Here is a 19,360-nt window from a genome sequence, read left to right as displayed (position 1 = left end):
CCTTTCTCTAGCTGTCTTGTCCGCAAATTCCCTTTTTTTTTGCTCAGCAAAATTAGATATTATATATATTGAAAACTACCAGTGGTACTAAGATTACATTGGTAGAGATAAATGTGCATTTGGTTTCTGTTTTATAACAGAACCACTTACAACAAGCTAATTGATACATAGATTGTGAATCCTCTACAGCCTATTTACTAAACACTTCCTTTAGGTTGGAGGACCACTGATTAAAATGTGTTCCAAAGTCTGTCTCCATATTTCTAAATGGGCAAGCTCCTCCTCTACATCTCCACAAAATGGGCACTGTACCTCATTTAATTATCACAACCTGCCGCCTTCTAAGATTCATCCTAGTTGGAAGTCTGTCCCTAATTAGCCTCCAAGCAAAAACCAGTGATTTACTTGGTATTTTGAGCTTCCAAATGTCCACAAAGTCCAAATTCTGATTAGCTCCCATCTGTGCTTCCCATATCAAGTCATATCCGCTTTTTGTTGAGTAGTATCCAGTTTGATCATGCTTCCAGCTGCACCTATCCTCCCTATTTGGCTGAATCTGCTGCTGTGATAGTTCTCCAAGGAAATTATCTGCCATTTGAATTTCACTATCAAAAAGAGCCGTCCTCCAAGATAGCTTCCACTCCCATCCGTCGTTGGTGTTATTCCCCATATTCATAATGATTTGTTTTTGTTGATCAAAAATTCGGTACAGCCTTGGTTATTTGTCCATTAATGGTATAGCATTTTGTGTCCAAGGGTCCTCCCAAAATCTTAACTTCTCCCCACCTCCCACCTTCCAATTTCTTTCCGTTTTGACTACCTGGTTCTGTTGTTGCTGCTGACTTGATAGCAGGTCCCTCCACCAAATAGAGTCTTGGCTTCCTCCAATGCCTTCCTCCAATGCCCTCCAGCCTCCATACTTTGAGACTATGAACTCTGCAGATTATCAACCCCTTCCATTCGCTGCAAGAGTTCCAATATGCTTCCAGCTTTTATCTTAGCTCTATCAGTTCCATTTTCTGACAACTCCTGCAGTGCTGCTTCTGCACCATGTTCTTTCGCTAGTTTTAATTGCAGTGGATCTCCGGTGCATAGTGACCACAAGACAGCAGCAACATTCTCTCGATTGCGTGGAGAGCCGGTTTGTATAACCTCAACAACAATATGAATTGGCTTGGTTCTTCAACACAAGTGTCTGGTGTCCTGTATGCAAAGGACAGCAGCAGCAGCATCCTGTATGCACAAGTGTCTGATGTGTCTTGGTGCAGGTTCTTCAACACACACACACACACACACACACACACACACACACACACACACACACACACACACACACACACACACACACACACACACACAGCCACACACCCACACACACACACAACCATACACACACAGAAACACACACACACATACACACACAGCCACACACCCACACACACACACAACCATAGACACACACACACAGAAACACACACACACACACACACACAGAAACACACACACACACACACACATAGCCAGAAACCCACACACACACACACACACACAGCCAGAAACCCACACACACACACAGCCATACACACACAGACACAGACACAGAAACACACACACACACTCACACACACACACACAGAAACACACACACACACACACACAGCCATACACACACATACACACACACACAGAAACACACACACACACAGACCCTCATTAGCCCTGTCAGTCCTTCAGCCACTAAGTGAAAGAGTAATGGAGCCAAAGGGTCTCCTTGTCTCAACCCTCATGATACACACAGATCCTTATGATACGCACACACACACATATACCCAACTACAATATTAAACCATAAGCACCCTTCAAACCCAGCATTTGAAATTAGTTACATAAACAACTGTTGATGTCTATATTTGTCTGTAATTGAATTTGACCTTTTGTATGTTCTTGTATGTGATCAGTGTAATCTGCTATATAAACAATTGTTGTTCATGGTGAGTGAACCTTAGATTCCCGTTTGAGACTGAATGCAATGACTCTTGCGGACAGTTTGCATTACCATTGTATTTAGTCTTGAATTGTCCGTTTGGACAGTTTGGGGAGACTGGTATTTTTATGTTACATTCATTCGTGAAGGTTATTATTATTTTCATTAATTTGATTAAATTTTGGTTCACTGCATTTCAAGTTGTTCTCCGAGTGCATACTTGATTATCGGGAAATTCATTTGACCGATGTCATGTCGTGTACTTGGAGACCAATGTGAAATGCTGCCAAAATTTAGTCAAATTTTTGTAAATAATGGTAACCTTGACGATTGAAGCTAACATAAAAGACAGTTTTCCTAAATGGGATAGGCCCACACCTATAAATAAAAAAGTGAGATTTTCATGCATGGAATTGCGTAGATGGATCGAAGTTGGATGAATGAAAGTCGCATGAGCCCAGAATATGAGGATGGCATCGAACAGTTCTTGCAACTTGCTTCAGAAAGAGGTCGACCGAATGAAGAAGGAAAATATTATTGTCCTTGCATCAACTGTTTGAATGGAAGACGACAATTACTCGATGACATACGGGACCATCTATTGTGTGATGGGATTAAGAAGAATTACACAACGTGGATATGGCATGGTGAAGTGACAGACATGCAAAGTGGGTCCCAATCTGAACCATTTGATGTAGAAATGGGAGATCGGTTAGAGGACATGATTCGTGACCTTGGACAGGAGTCTTTCCAGCAAGCACACGCCCCTGTGTATGAAGGATTGCAGAGTGATTCTAAGAAGCCTTTGTATGCAGGCTGCAAGAATTCCTTAACCCTGTTGTCTGCTGTGTTAAGTCTGGTTAATGTGAAGGCCAGGTATGGGTGGAGTGACAAAAGTTTCACCTCACTGCTTGAGGTAGTGCACAATCTGCTTCCAGAGGACAACACATTGCCTAAAAGTTACTGTAAGGCGAAAAAGATATTGTGTCCGATGGGTATGGAGTATCAGAAGATTCATGCTTGCCCCAATGATTGCATGCTCTACAGGCATGAATTCCAAGAAATGTCCAAATGCCCTGTCTGTGGGACTTCACGGTACAAAGTGAAGGATGAAGAGGAAAGCAATTCTGATGAAAACTCCAACAAGGGCCCCCCAGCGAAGGTTTTGTGGTATCTTCCAATCATTCCAAGGTTTAAGCGTCTGTTTGCTAACGAGGACGACGCAAAAGACCTTACATGGCATGCAAATGGAAGGATTTCTGATGGAATGGTCTGTCATCCGGCTGATTGCTCCCAGTGGAAGAAGATTGATGGTTTGTATCCGAATTTCGGGAATGAGCCAAGAAATCTTAGACTTGGACTAGCCAGTGATGGAATGAATTCATATGGCACCTTAAGCACTCAACACAGTTCATGGCCAGTTCTGCTAGTAATTTACAATTTGCCTCCTTGGTTGTGCATGAAGCGAAAATACATGATGTTGTCTATGATGATATCGGGCCCAAGACAGCCAGGAAATGGCATTGATGTTTATCTAAGTCCGTTGGTTGAAGATCTGAGAAAGTTGTGGGACGAGGGGGTTGTAGTGTTTGATGCGTTTCGCAAGGAGATGTTTGAAATGCGTGCAATGCTTTTTTGTACCATTAATGACTTCCCAGCATATGGGAATCTCAGCGGTTACAGTGTTAAGGGTCATCATGCATGCCCCATCTCTGAAGAAAATACAAGTTACATACAACTGAAACATGGGAGAAAAACAGTCTACAGTAGGCATCGCCGCTTTCTAACACCCAATCATCCTTACAGACGACTGAGAAAAGCTTTTAATGGAAGTCAAGAGTATGATATTGCGCCGATACTGTTCACTGGTGAGCAGGTATATCAGCGGGTTCAACACCTGAACACTGTATTTGGGAAGACCCAAAAGAAGGATAAAAGTCAGAGTTGCATATGGAAGAAGAGGTCCATTTTCTTTGATCTTCCGTACTGGTGTGATCTTGACGTTAGACATTGTATTGATGTTATGCATGTGGAGAAAAATGTTTGTGACAGTGTGATTGGGACGCTCCTTAAAATTCAAGGCAAGACGAAGGATGGCTTGAATACCCGTCAAGATCTAGCTGATATGGGTATAAGATCACAGTTGCATCCAAGGTCTGATGGGAAGAAAATTTACTTGCCCCCAGCCTGCCATACTTTGTCCAAGAAGGAGAAGATAAGTTTTTGTCAGTGTCTTCGTCGGGTGAAGGTTCCACAAGGATACTCTTCAAATATTAAGAGCCTTGTGCAGTTGAAGGAGCTTAAGCTTGTAGGGTTAAAGTCTCACGATTGTCACGTGCTCATGCAACAATTGTTAGCCGTGGCTATATGAGACATCTTGCCAAACAAAGTCAGGTTCACGATAACTCGCCTGTGCTTTTTCTTCCATGCTATATGTAGCAAAGTGATTGATCCAGTAATGTTTGATGAGTTGGAAAATGAGGCCGCAATTATACTGTGCCAGTTGGAGATGTATTTTCCCCCTGCTTTCTTTGACATCATGATTCACTTGATTGTGCATCTGGTCAGAGAAATCAAATGATGTGGTCCTGTTTATCTACGGTGGATGTACCCGGTTGAGCGATACATGAAGATCTTAAAAGGGTATACAAAGAATCTATATCGTCCGGAAGCATTTATTGTTGAGAGGTACATTGCAGAATAAACCATTGAATTTTGTTCAGAATACTTAGAGAAGGCTAAAGCTGTTGGGCTTCCTGAGTGTCAGCATGATGACAGAGTGGGTGGTAAGGGTTCAAGAGGACTGCAGGTGATCACTCCAAGTGTAGAAGATTTGTTACAAGCTCACTTGTATGTCTTGAACAACAGTAATGAAGTTTTGCCATACATTGTTAAGCATGAAGCTTTAGTCAAACAGAATAATCCGAAAATGTCAAAGAATTGGGCGTTGAAAAAGCATAACAAAACTTTCTGTGATTGGTTTAAAGATACAATCTTTGCAGATGAGAATGCTTCAGAAACATTAAGAAAACTAGCAGATAGGCCTAAAAGAAATGTTATAACCTGGCAAGGATACGACATAAACAGGTATTCATTTTACACAAAAGCACAAGATGAAAAAAGTACAATGCAGAACAGCGGGGTCACCCTAAGGGCTGAATCTCAACACTTTGCAAGTGTGAATGACGCCAATCCCTGTGTAGCTTCCATCCCTTACTTTGGGTTCATTGATGAAATTTGGGAGCTTAATTATGTGAAATTTACAGTATGTGTTTTCAAATGTAAATGGGTTGAAAGCAACACAGGTGTGCACACCGATGATATAGGATTTACCCTGGTAGATCTAAAGAAACTTGGTTACCACAATGACCCTTTCATCATGGCAGAACAAGCTAGACAAGTATTTTACGTGCAAGACCCTTGTGATGAAAGGTGGTGCGTGGTTCTGCAGGGCAAAACAGTTGGTGTTAATGTAGAAGATGATGATTCATACATGGACACCTATGTTAGTCCTTTGACCGCTCAAATCACTGGTAACGTTGTCGGAGAAGAAGAAGCTGACGACGTTCATGCAAATCGAAATGATCATGATGAAGGAGAATTGATTAACATTGGCTAATGTAATTTTCTGCAGAGACATAGGTCACCAAACCTAGTAAGTGACAACTACATTTTTCTCTGATTGAGGCATCGGTTTTTTGTTTCAATTTGCCTCCTTAGGACTTCATCCAGCTCATGTTTGTCGCCAGTTTCATCATCCACCACCCTTTTCTTCTCTGGCTTCTCACGTTCATCGTTGTTAAACCCATATTTATGCTCTCTTCCCTTCATCTCTTGTTTTATCACAACTTTAGTTGAATCTCCCATCTTCAGCATAGTTGAAACTCATGTCTCATTGTCCAATGCCACACTTTGATGGCCTGTATCTCTTTTCTTTGTATGTTCTAGTGCTTCAGCTTCAGAATGCATAAAGCAATCAGAATTTCCGAGTGATCACCAAAGGCTTCTGCATCAACATTGACACTCTCCACCCTCTTTGGTTTATGCTTCTGTGTTTTCTTTCGTGCCTCCTCGTTATAAATCTCAGCTTTATTCGAGGTTGCACTAAAACGATCACCACCAATCTGTGCTTCTTCCTCGTCTATCAGGTCAATATCTTTCCTTTCAACTTTTGTTTTGTAAATTACAGTGTAGTTTTCAAAAGCAAAGGTGAAACGAAAGATATTGAGCTGGTAGAGGAGGAACAGGCACGGATTGGTGCTGATCCTTCTAGTGGGACCTCCAATAAATCTGAGAATTATAAGGAGGAAGCATGGAAGAAAGCACATAAGCATAAACCAAAGAGGGTGGAGAGTGTCAACGCTGATGCAGAAGCCTTTGGTGATGACTGGAAAATTCTTATTGCTCTATGCATTGTGAAGCTGAAGCAGTAGAACATACGAACAAAAGAGATACAGGCCATCAAAATGTGGCATTGGACAATAAGACAGGAGATTCAACTATGCTGAAGATGGGAGATTCAGCTAAAGTTGTGATCAAACAAGACATGAAGGGAAGAAGGCATAAATATGGGTTTAACAACAATGAACGTGAGAAGGCACAGAAGAAAAGGGTGGTGGATGATGAAACTGCCGACAAACATCAGCTGGATGAAGTCCTATGAAGATCCTCCTCATTCTCAAAGAAGGGAACGAGCAACAATTTGAAGGTTGTATATTCAGGAACTAAAGAATTCAAAATAGCTAGTAATAAGAGGGATTTGTTTTTGGGATTTTCTGAGCACCAAGAGCGGCTACGCAAGAAGTTTGCACTTGAGGAGGGAAGGATATTTGCAGCTAATGAACAAGTTTCTTAACTATTTGTCCTTAAGATTTTACTGTTTGTTTTTGCTAATATGTAAATATAAATGGTATAAGGGTATTTCGTAAAAACATGGTCTATATTTACTTCTAAGATTGTTAGGGGTAAAAATGACCATGTCCCTATGGCATAGCCTTATATTATTTATATTTACATATAAGAAAAAAAACAGTAAAATCTGAAGGACAAATAGTTAAGAAACTTGTTCATTAGCTGCAAATATCCTTCCCTCCTCAAGTGCAAGCTTCTTGCGTAGCCGCTCTTGGTGCTCAGAAAATCCCAAAAACAAATCCCTCTTATTACTAGCTATTTTGAATTCTTTAGTTCCTGAATGTACAACCTTCAAATTGTTGCTCGTTCCCCTCTTTCTTTTCTACAAAAAAGAAAATCAAATGCTGTGAAAACATGTGGTGGGGTTTTGTTTAATAATGTTATACTTTTGCCTTCCAAAAAAAACTTATCACTAATCCTCTTTTCATTAATCCAATTTTGTATGTTATTGTATAAAAGATCATGGGTTCTCCACCTGCCTCCACTACTCCTCCTCCTCCTCCTCCTCCTCCTCCTTCTTCTCCTCCTTCTCCTCCTCGTCCTCCTCCTACTTCGGACGCATCGGCTTCGACGTCTGCCATGAAGCGGACACGCAAAGCCTCACGCCTACGATCGTTGTCCACTAGACCACCTGGTGTTGAGAGACCAGTGGTGCATGTTGATCCTGCTACAGGGAAGGCCGACGGTCCCCACAAGAAGAAATTAAGAACATATTTGGGGATTGTGGCACGTGATAAGGTGGACATCACCTACGAGAACTGGAAGGAGGTCCCTATTGCTCAGAAGGACCTGATTTGGGAGGATATTCAGGTATTTCTCTTTTCTTATTTGATTGTGTGTAATTAATAGCCAAAAAATTTCATTATTGTAACAAATAAACTTTGTTTCATGTTGTCAGGCGAAATTTGATATCCCAGAGGCTTCTGACAGTAGGACGAAAAGGAAGTTACTACAGACTGTGGGGGAGAGATGGAGGTAGTTTAAATCAGACCTCACGAGGAAATGGGCCCTTGCAGCCGATCAGGACGGTGTCGAGGACACTGTCTATGACAAATACGGCATCAGCAAGGAAAAGTGGGCCCAGTTTTGCCAGACTTGTAGAGACCCTTCTTGGGAGGTATGTTCCTTTGCCATTTAAGTTGTTTTTCATATTAAACATGATGTTGTTATACTTCATTCTACCCATTTCAAACATTATTGTTTAATTTTTTCAGGATGTGCGCATGAAGGCCCAGGCCATCCAGAAGCAGAATACTGCCCCCCACGTTTTGTCTCGTGGGGGTTATGATTATTTGGAGCAGAAGCTCCTGGCTGAGAAGACCAAGAAGAAGCTGCAGGAAGCTGCACAGTCAGGAAGCGTTGATGGCGTCATCGACCCTCCATCACCGGTCAGACGCCACGTGAAGTGGAAGATGGCCCGCACGAAGAAGACAAGGGAGATGACGACTGAGGCCGCAAAGGAAATCGCTGACAAGATTGTAAGTAATTTTCAACTAACCATTACAATTATGTTTGAATATTTTGAGAATCCCATGTACCACTGTGTGTTTTCTGTGCAGGATTCGTTTGAGGAGCAGGCCACACAGGGATTGTTCATCCCCCATGGACGTCAGGATGTTCTGGCCGCTGCTATTGGACGTCCAGAGCACCCTGGACGTGTCCGTGCTGCTGGAGCTGGTGTCACCATCAAGCAATACTTTGGATCGGCTCCACGGACGTCCCGCAGCGTTTCCTCCCTGCCTCCTGACGAATTACAGCAGCTGACCCAGCAGATCAGGGACCAGCTAGAGGAGTCCATCACAGAGAAAGTGACAAGGCAGGTCATGGCATCCTTCAGCCAGCTTCAGTCACAGATGCAGTCTCAGGCACCTCCTGAGCCTCTGGTTGGTCCTGGTCCCTCCGATCCTCGGGTGAGCATAAAGGGGAGTTGTGTTGATCCCTCAGGAAACGATCCTGAGACAGGTGACTCTGACAGGTGCGGCTTGTACATAGAAGCAGATCCTGCCCGCCTGGTTGCCGTGGGGAGAGTTTATGAGGGATCGACTCTTGTTCATAGCACTCCTTTCTTGCCTGGCCAAGTAAAGGTGAGTGTGGACGAGGTTAAAGATGTAGATGCTCCAGTTCCTGTACCCACTGCTGAGGTTTCCTTAGTGGGGCAGGCACTTCACACCTTTCTTGCTTGGCCGACACATCTGATCAAGTCTTTATCACACCAGGTACTTATTGTCCTTACTATATGTTTCTTCTTTTTAAATTAATTCATTAAGCGTGCCTTAAATTTGGCTATTTAACTTTGTTTCATCAACAGGTAGCTGTGTCTCCGCCAAAACCACCTCCGAAGCCCGATCCGGAGGTCGATGATCCACTTTATCTGATGACATTGACCATCCCAGAGCTTTTCTTGAGGCCTTATCAGGTTAGATGGGATGCCACCGTGTTCGGGGCCGTTAATCCAGATTTCCCCATGTACATAAAGCACGAAGACCTCTCCGAAATCGCACACGGTGGTCAATGTCTTAGCATATCAGTGTTACAGTTGTGGATTCTGTAAGTCTTTATATAAAAGGCTTTTATTTACCTAAGTTATGGCTTTCAATTCATAAATATTTAACTTTGACTTAACATAAACAGGCATCTCACTGAAACATGTATGCGAGTGGGGAATTCTGATATCTATGGATTCCTCGAGCCTCAGTCCATTCAGAGGTTTGGACAATTGCAGTTTGAATCTGAAAGTTACATAAAGAGTTGGATGCAGAGTTCACAACGCGATGTGTATCTTGGAGCCTACCTAAATGGGTAAGTCACAAAATAACAAAATTTAATTAATGTTTACTAATGTACTAACCCATTTTAGGTTCCACTGCAGCGGACATTGGCAGATGGTGGTCATCCTGCCCAAGGAACACTTAGTTGTCTGGTTTTGTTCATTGCATAACAGGCCAGACAACTACCTTAAGGGGATTATTAATAGGTTAGTGTTCTTTTCAATACATTTGCATTGTAATACCTCAACGTACAACACCAGTTTTTAATTGTTACTCATATGGAACAGTGCTATCAAGGGTCTTGATGATGCTCCACAGCCTAAATCAAAGGCTCCTGCTAGGTGGATTGTCGTCAAGGTACGTCATTTACATAAAACTTCCAGTTATATATATTTGTTTATGTGTCTGTACACTAGTTGTTTAATTAATATCCAAATTTCATTATGTATTTAGTGTAATAGACAAAAAGGAACTACTGAGTGCGGCTACTATGTCATGCACTGGATGTCCACCATCATTTTAGGAAGTTTTAGAAATAATTGGGAAGCGGTAAGTTTATTTCAAAGAAAATCGATTTATTTATAATTTGTATTACATTATTAACTTAATATGATTTATTTAATCATGCAGTATTTTAACGACCCTAGACCATTGGAGCCTGAGAGATTAAAAGCATTGCGGATTCAGTGGGCACAGTTTTATCTCCGAGTTAGAGATCAAGCCTAGGATTTAGGGACATTTTTTAACATTTTTTACATTTTTTACATTTTCTATGTAACACGAACATTGAATTCATTTGTTGATTGTTCTTTATAATATATAAATCAATTATTTGATGTTTATTATCATTAAAACTGCTTGAAAGCAGAATAAAATGTTTATTTGCTGTGAATTGGGCCTCCTGAAATTGCATTTGACAGGTACAATTTTGGGTTTACTGTAAAAACAGAAAGTATATATAAAAAAAAAATTAGAAAATAGCATCGGTTATTAACAAAAACCGATGTTAATATCATAACCAACATCGGTTATAATAGAAAACCGATGTTAACGTTTGTATATTAACATCGGTTTTTTGTGTATAACCGATGTCAGCGTTTGTATTTTAACATCGGTTATCTGTGGATAACCGATGTCAACTATTGTACATTAACATCGGTTAATTATAAATAACCGATGTGAATATTTGAATAGTAACATCGGTTATTTATAATTAACCGATGTTATACACAAAGAACTACACCAAATAAGTGTAAGCATCATCAACGTTGACATCGGTTTTCTAGAAAAACGGATGTTAAGGGCATACATTAACATCGGTTATTCTAAAAAACCGATGTTAAACTAACATATTAACATCGGTTTTACTGGAAAACCGATGTCAACATTCATCATGCGTACACTTTTTTTGCTGTTGTTCATTGTTTTTAACATCGGTTATTTAGAGAACCGATGTTGTCATATGTATATTAACATCGGTTCTCCAAAACCGATGTTAACATTCATACATTCAACATCGTCACTTTCAACATCGGTTTTAGAACCGATGTAGAATATTCTAAATAACCGATGTTGAAAGTGTATTTTCTAATAGTGATTTTGCGTTTATATAAACATGTAGCCACTTGTACCAATTTGCATGGCCAATATATAGCTCGATCTTTGAAGAACAGGTCTAGTGTACTATATTGATACATGTACCCGTTTGATTGTTAGTCTTTTTAGAAAAATAGAAACTACTCCCTACAATATCATTTTTAGAAAAATTTTAGTCTTTTTTTATAATTCTTTTTTTTCTAATAGTCTCTTGCAATATTTTTCCTTCCTCGAAAATATCCTTAGTTAATTAATGATTATTTTAGTAAAAAATAATAAATACTAAAAATTAATAGAGATAAAATCTTCTTTCTCTTATTATGAATGAAAACTTTAGTAATTAGATGAGAAACATGTAAATGAAAAGAGAGATGATTAATTTTAAAATATAAAAGATGATTTTGGAAAAATAATATAAATTATAAATAAATTTAATTTCACTAACTAAATTAATCATTAATGTCACAGTGACAAAAAAGTAATCATTTTTTAGAGGCTTAAATTAGTTGAAAGAGTCTTTTATATGTGGATAAATTAAAATTCACCAAATAATTATTAATATATTTTTAATAAATATTTTGTAATACCTTTATAGATTAACTCTTATTGAAATTTCATTTTTCTTACAAAACAATTTTTAATTCTCTTCAAATTTTCTTTCTTGCGCATAGTAACTTCATTTTTGAAAAGATGGCTAAATTATCTTGGGTGTGTGGAGTGAAAGCACGGGAGATGACAAAAGTTTAAATCTAAATATAAAGAATCAATTTACATTTAGTAGTAAATTAAAATTATTTGTATATTGCTATAAACTTACATATATAAAACATTTTAATATAATGGTTTTGCCAATTAAAAGTGATTATAATTAGTTGATCAGCTAATGGGTACATCTTGTACTGGATCTTAATTACCTTTTTTTTCTTCCATAAAATTTTTGTTTATAAAAATTTTATTAATTGATCATGAAAAAAATTCTAAAAACATAAGAATGAAAATATGGATAATAGTTTAAATCCTACAATAATTTTTCGCTAAATAAAAGTAAAAAGGCTTAAAATTTCAAGTAGATATTTATTTTATTTTTTATTTTTGTCTTTCCCAAGCTTATAGATGCCAATAACATGTAAACAATATTTCTATTCTTTAAAGGGACCTACACATATTCGATCGGGAGTTAAATATAAGGCCTTGGCCTCCACTTCTAGGTCCAATTTCAATAAATGTCGAGAGGTAGCTCTTAAAGCTCAGAAAGTGAATGAACCATGCCCTCATTAGAAGTGCACTTTTAGCGGGATATGAAACGGTGGAGGGGGGAGTGGACAAAAAATCCTTTATGTTACTACATCTTTGTATTATCTACAGGTATTTATTGTTTTATTTAATCATCAGATATTTTATTTGTTTGTTTTAGAAATTAGTTTTAAAAGAAATGGTTTAGTAGTCAAAATTACTAAGATAGTAATTTTTATTCAAAAAAAATTACTTGTAGTTGCAAATCCACTTCCTGAAAGTCAATTTTGCTTAAATACAACTGCACTTAGATACAAATTTATGAAAATGCATAAGATTGTTGGAGCTATATATAAGGTAGAGAAACCTCATATATAGAGTGATGATGGAATTGGTTTTTTTTAGTATCTCCATGTTAGTATTCTTTTACAACTATAATTAAATTTGTCCTGCTTTAGTTGAATAAATATAATATGATTTAATATTTCTTGAGAAACTATAATACAAATTTAGGTTGTTTGGAATTATTATCTTTGAAGATCATTGGTATGATGAAATTGGTGCTTAATGGTGTGGATACCACTTGCATTAACCTCATTCAACTTTGATTAATCAAATTTGACTTCACATGTTTTTATTAAGTTAGCCATATATATTTTTACTAATCACATTTTGTTAGTTCCAATAGAATAAGCACCAATTAGACACCATGTCAAGTCACTAAGTAGAATTATTCTGCAATTTGTAAGCAACTTTGGCGCCTCCTGGAAAGGGAAAAATGTTGAAAGGACTATGAGTTTGTTATTTTGTCATAGCCACCACCTATTTTAGTGTTTTCCATCTATGATAGTTTGGATAAACTCCCATCCCCACACTTAAAGACGTAGCATGGTCCCCAATGCTAAACAGTTAAAAGTAAAAGGAACAGAAAATAACATACTGTAAATAAAACATAAATCAACTTCCCCAAAGACCAATCAAGAAGGTTGATCATAGTGTTGTGTGAAGATGTCAAACTGTTGCCGCTGATCTTCAAAACATTCTTGCATTGTCAACTCTAACCGATCAAATCAGCCTAAGGTGTGGAAAATTGAATTTGGCTTTGGCCCTTCCTTGCATAAGGTTTTAGAGCCTTCCACAACCTTACAGTCTCATAACAAACCACGCGCTTAACTTTCCCAACAAGCATTTTTTTGGACAAAATAAAAAGAAACAACAAAGTTTTCTAATCTCTTTCCATATCAATAATAAAGTTTTCCCGCTATAACATAAGCAAAACAACACAGACACTATAAACACAAGTCAATCCCAAAGCACATGAAAGACAAATAAAACACCCATAAAAATACCAAATGTTTTTATCTAACCAATTTACCAAATTACATTCATACTATAAAGAATTAACAAAAAAAACATAGTGGCAGATATTTAGCATTATTTTCTTGCTAAAACATCTGAACCCACTTTTTTCTGTTCTTTGCTATTGAATGGTCGTTCTGATTTGTAACAGCTCAAGTTGCAATTATGACAAGCAATGAGACAGGCCATCCATAATTTGGCCTCCCCCATAATTTCACAAGTTCATACTATTAGTACACAACAACATATCATGAGCTTTTGAATCAACATCATGCTACCAGTTTTTCATCATTCTTTTTTCCAACTCATCACCAGCTTCAGTAGATGGGTTTGTATTAAAGGGTCACTAATAACTTCCCTTTCTATTGCCCCCACAATCCCATTACAAATGGTGCCAGTGTGCCTACAATATCATGTATTGCAATTGATATTCCCATATAGTCCCCCCAGTGTTGCATAACCTAGGAACAGTTCAATCACTACATATATATAAATATGTATATTCATATACTAATATCATTTATTTGCAATTTTTATGTTTAAATAATTCCACCTGTATTATGTGTTATGCTCTGGAAATTGTTTAAGCACATGAGTTTCATTATCAGGTCACCAAAGCCCACCAGTACTTGATCTTGTGAATTCCCCGCACCCGGGGAAAAAGGACAAATATTTTACTGAATAATGAATTAGTATTGCTATTCTATAATCAATACTTTGTTGTTAACTTTGTTAATTGTATGTAGCTACTACTACTACCTGTCTATCGTCTGTTAGGGATACGAATACAGTTGTTCCTCGTTCTATGAACATAACCTCATCTTATAATCACCGGCGTTACCGCAGCCACAGTTTTTGTTAGTTGCTTCTTTTGAGGTATGTACGTCATTGTTACACTTATATCATTATTTATTACATCTTTTGTTGAAATGTGACTATTGTTTAATATTACATGTTTCTACATTTTGAGCGAACCATAGTTTCCCGTTTGAGATTGAATACAATGATTAATACAGACAATTTGGATTAATTGTTGTATTGAATCTTGAATTGTCCGTTTGGACAGTTTGGGAAGAGTAATTATTTTTACTTAATTCTCACTTATAAGTTGAGTATGCTGTGTTAATTTTTTACTAAATTTTGGTTGACTGCATCTGGCTTTGTTCTCTAGGTGCATACATGATCATGGTGAATTGATGTCACCGCTTTCATGTTGTGTACTTGGTGACCAAACCGAAATACTGTCGAAATTTCGTATGCATATCGGATAATGTACCCATTATGGCAGTACATCCAAGATGGATCGAGCTTGGATGAAAAGACCACGCATAATTGACGATTATGAGAACAGCGTTGAACATTTTTTGCAATTTGCCCAACAAAATGCACCAGAAATGGGTAGAGTCTATTTGTGTCCATGTGTTAATTGTTTGAATGGCCGGAGACAATCATTGGAAGACATTATAACACATCTTATATGTGATGGTATCAGTCCTAGTTATACAAAATGGATATGGCAAGGCGAGTTATCAGAAATGTCAATAGTCCCTCCGAGTGATCAGTTCATGTAGAAGTCGGTGATCGTATAGAAGAAATGCTCTGCGATCTTGGACAAGAGGGTTTTAGGCAAGAACATGCACCTTGTTATGACACATTAGAAAGTGATTCTAAGAAGCCACTATATATCGGATGCACAAACTTCACATGATTATCAGGGGTGTTAGCTTTGGTGAATTTGAAGGCAAGATTTGGGTGGAGTGACAAAAGCTTCAATGAATTACTTTTTTTTTATTGAAGAATATACTTCCTGTGGACAACACATTACCTAAGAATCATTATGAGGCCAAGAATATATTATGTCCTGTGGGTATGGAATACCAAAAAATACATGCTTGCCCTAATGATTGTATTTTGTATAGAAATGAGCTTGCCAAAATGCGCAGCTGCCTTACATGTGGGGTGTCACGCTACAAAGTGAAGTCTGACGAATGCAGTGATGATGCAACCACATACAAGGATCGTCCTGCAAAGGTGTGTTGGCATCTTCCAGTAATACTAAGGTTTAAGCGATTGTTTGCTAATGCACATGATGCAAAAAACCTAACATGGCATGCTGATGGGAGGATAAAGGATGGATTGCTCTGTCATCTTGCTGATTATCTCCAATGGAAGACAATTGATGATTTGTATCTGGAATTTGGTCAGGATCCCAGAAACCTAAGGGTTGGTCTTGCTTCTGACGAAATGAATCCTTTTGGTAACTTGAGCTACAACCATAGTTCATAGCCTATTTTGTTGATGATATACAACCTTCCTCCATGGTTGTGCATCAAGCGAAAATACATTATGTTGTATATGATGATAACTGGTCCAAGACAGCTGAGAAATGACATTGATGTGTATCTTGCTGCGTTGATTGAAGACCTGATAAAATTGTGGGTAGAAGGGGTTGATGTGTATGATGCCAGTGTTCAGCATAGCTTCAGGTTGCATGCAATGATATTTTGCACTATTAACGACTTTCCAGCTTATGGGAATTTGAGCGGGTATAGTGTGAAAGGACACCATGCATGTCCTATATGTGAGAAAGACACAAGTTACCTCCAACTAAAGCATGGAAAGAATACAGTGTATACAAGGCATCGAAGATTTTTAAAACCTTATCACCTATATCAGCGAATGAAGAAAGCAATTAATGGAAAATCTGAGATTGAAAGTGCACCAAAGTTGTTGACCAGACACAAAGTTTTTCATCGGGCAAAGGACATCATCACTCTCTATGGGAAGACACAAAAAAAGGATGGGTCTGACAAGAACATTTGGAAGAAAAGGTCAATATTTTTTTATCTGCCATACTAGTGCGATCTACATGTGCGACATTGTTTAGATGTTATGCACGTGGAGAAAAATGTGTGTGATAGTTTTATTGGCACTCTTCTTAACATTAAAGGCAAGACAAAAGATGGCTTGAAATGTCGTCAAGATTTGGAAAAAATGGGTATACGACAACAGTTGCATCCAGTATCAAAAGGTCATCGAACGTACATGCCCCTACCATGTCATACCATGTCAACAAATGAGAAAAAAAGTTTTTGTCATTGTCTTAAAAATATTAAAGTCCCACAAGGATACTCTTCAAATATCAAGAGCCTTGTATCCGTCAACGACCTGAAATTGGTAGGGTTGAAGTCTCATGATTGTCACTTTTTAATGCAACAACTATTGCCTATAGCCATTCGCGGAATTTTGCCTGAGAAAGTTAGGGTTTCCATAACTTGGTTGTGTTTTTTTTTCAATGCGATCTGCAGCAAAGTCATCGACCCTCAACAGTTGGATGATTTGGAAAATGAGGCTTTGATTATCATCTGTCAGTTGGAGATGTATTTTCCACCATCATTTTTTGACATTGTGATTCACTTAATTGTGCATATTGTACAAGAGATACTATGGACCCATCTTTCTATAGTGGATGTATCCGGTTGAGCGATACATAAAGGTCTTGAAAAGTTATACAAAGAATCAATATCGACCTGAAGCAAGCATTGTCGAAAGGTACGTTGTAGAAGAAGCCATTGAGTTCTGTTCTGACTATATAGAAAGTAGTGCACATGTTGGCCTTCCTCAAAGTCGTCATGAGTGCACACCGCAAGGTAGGGGAACACGGGGATTTAATGTTGTGACCATAGATTGCAAACAGGTTTCACAAGCCCATCTATATGTACTGAACAACATATTAGACATAATCCCATACATAGATGCTCACAAACAAAATGTGGCAGCAACTATCCCAAAGATGAACATGATGAAGGTCTTTCAAGAGCACAATAGGAGTATCATTAACTGGTTTAGAAAAACTATCATCACTAATGACACTGCTTCTACCACTTTAAACCTGTTAGCTGTTAGGCCAAATCTCAATGTCCTTACTTGGAAGGGCTATGATATCAACAACTATTCTTTCTACCCAGAGTCACAAGATCACAAAAGTACTGTGCAGAACAGTGGGATCACTGTTGATGCTCATTCAGATCACTTTAGCAGTGTAGTAGATAATAATCCAGTACGAGCTTCCATGCCTTATTTTGGAGTGATTCAAGAAATGTGGGAGCTTGATGATGGTCAATTTAGAGTCCCTGTTGTAACACCCTGATATATATCGATATATTATTAGTAATTATATTTGATGTTTGATTATTTAATGTGTTATTTTATCTGTAATTATTTTCAAGGAGGTGAGTTTAGTTATTAAAAAAAGGGTGATAGTAGTCAAAGCGTTAGCTTCTCAAAGAAGCCTCTTGAGAAAGCTTCTCAAAGAAGTCACGAGGAAGCTTCTCGATGAAGCCTCTTAATTAAGCTTCTCAAGGAAGCTACATGAAGTTGCCTCGGTAAAAATGGATCTTCTCGAAATTTGGTTTAAAGCTTCACAAGACACTTGTCCATGATCTAACCGTTGGGATCTTTGAGGAGATGTATGGAGTGTGCACAAAGTTTCCGTTCCCGAGAGCATTGCTCACTTGTGCATTTTGAGCCTTGTAGTCCAAGTAGCTTAGGAAAAACGCCATTTTTCTTCTCTTTCTTTCTTCCAAAACCATTTCCAACATCCCAAGCACTTTCTCCATCACCCACAACCACCATTAGCCACCAAAAACCACCATTTTTCTCTGTTGAAACCCCACACCGAGAGGAACCCTTCAACAGAAGCGGAATCTTCCAACTTGGCTTGCAATTTTGGTAGAGAATGAAACCCTAATCTGACCTTTCGTTTTCCTTCGAGGTAACCATGTTTCTATGCTTATTCCTTGTTAGTTTTAGCTTGTCTTTGCATCTTTTCTGACTTTGGAACGACCACTGCATGTATTACGTTTCCTTTGAAAAACCCTAGAGCAAAGAGACTTTGTAAAAGTTATCCTTTCATGAAATGCATGTTATTTTCATAACCTTCACTGAACCCCGGTCACATTGGTGTGGTCGGAATTTCCAAATGATGTCCCTTTGTAAAACCCGAAATGCTCTCAGCCTTTTCATGTAGTGACGTGGGTGTTTCACCCAGAGCATTGTTATTAGCTTTGATTTTTGAAATCCATATTAAGTCTCCTTCGTTTTGGTATGATAGAGGATTGCATGGAACCGACGAGCGGAGAAGAAAAAGAAATCTTCAAGTGACATGACGAGGAACCCGCGGGTAGCTCACAATAGGTGAGGGGAGTTTATTATAAAATTTACCGTTTTAACACCATAGTTAGGGTCAGGGAACCTAGCTATGAGGATAATTGTCTGTCCCTGTTGCATGCTGATTTTTCTTTTATAGAAAACGATGTTTTTAACTAATGGGATGCGATGAAATTGTTATTGATATGCATGCTGGTTTTTCAGGAAAAACTATGTTTTGACGAATAGGATGCAATATATATATATATATATATATATATATATATATATATATATATATATATATGTATGTACGGAATGTGATTTGTTCTTGATGTCGCTATTGAGGATTTTAATTGAT

At 38.2% G+C, this 19,360-nt stretch overlaps 2 protein-coding genes across 2 annotated transcripts; one reads left to right on the top strand and one right to left on the bottom strand.

Moving 5' to 3' along the window:
- Positions 1–313: 313 nt before the first annotated feature.
- On the bottom strand, positions 314–670 carry LOC114391687. Its single transcript, XM_028352662.1, has one exon. The coding sequence runs from the start codon at positions 668–670 to the stop codon at positions 314–316; it is 357 nt and encodes a 118-aa protein (XP_028208463.1).
- A 15,539-nt stretch (positions 671–16,209) lies between these two features.
- Positions 16,210–18,001, top strand: LOC114391686. The gene is made up of 3 exons (XM_028352661.1): positions 16,210–16,682; positions 17,160–17,259; positions 17,348–18,001. The coding sequence occupies exons 1-3, from the start codon at positions 16,210–16,212 to the stop codon at positions 17,999–18,001; spliced, it is 1,227 nt and encodes a 408-aa protein (XP_028208462.1).
- Positions 18,002–19,360: the final 1,359 nt, after the last annotated feature.

Source organism: Glycine soja, chromosome 17 (genome assembly GCF_004193775.1).
Source record: "Glycine soja cultivar W05 chromosome 17, ASM419377v2, whole genome shotgun sequence".
Classification (NCBI taxonomy): domain Eukaryota; kingdom Viridiplantae; phylum Streptophyta; class Magnoliopsida; order Fabales; family Fabaceae; genus Glycine; species Glycine soja.
This window is presented reverse-complemented; position numbering and strand designations above follow the sequence as displayed.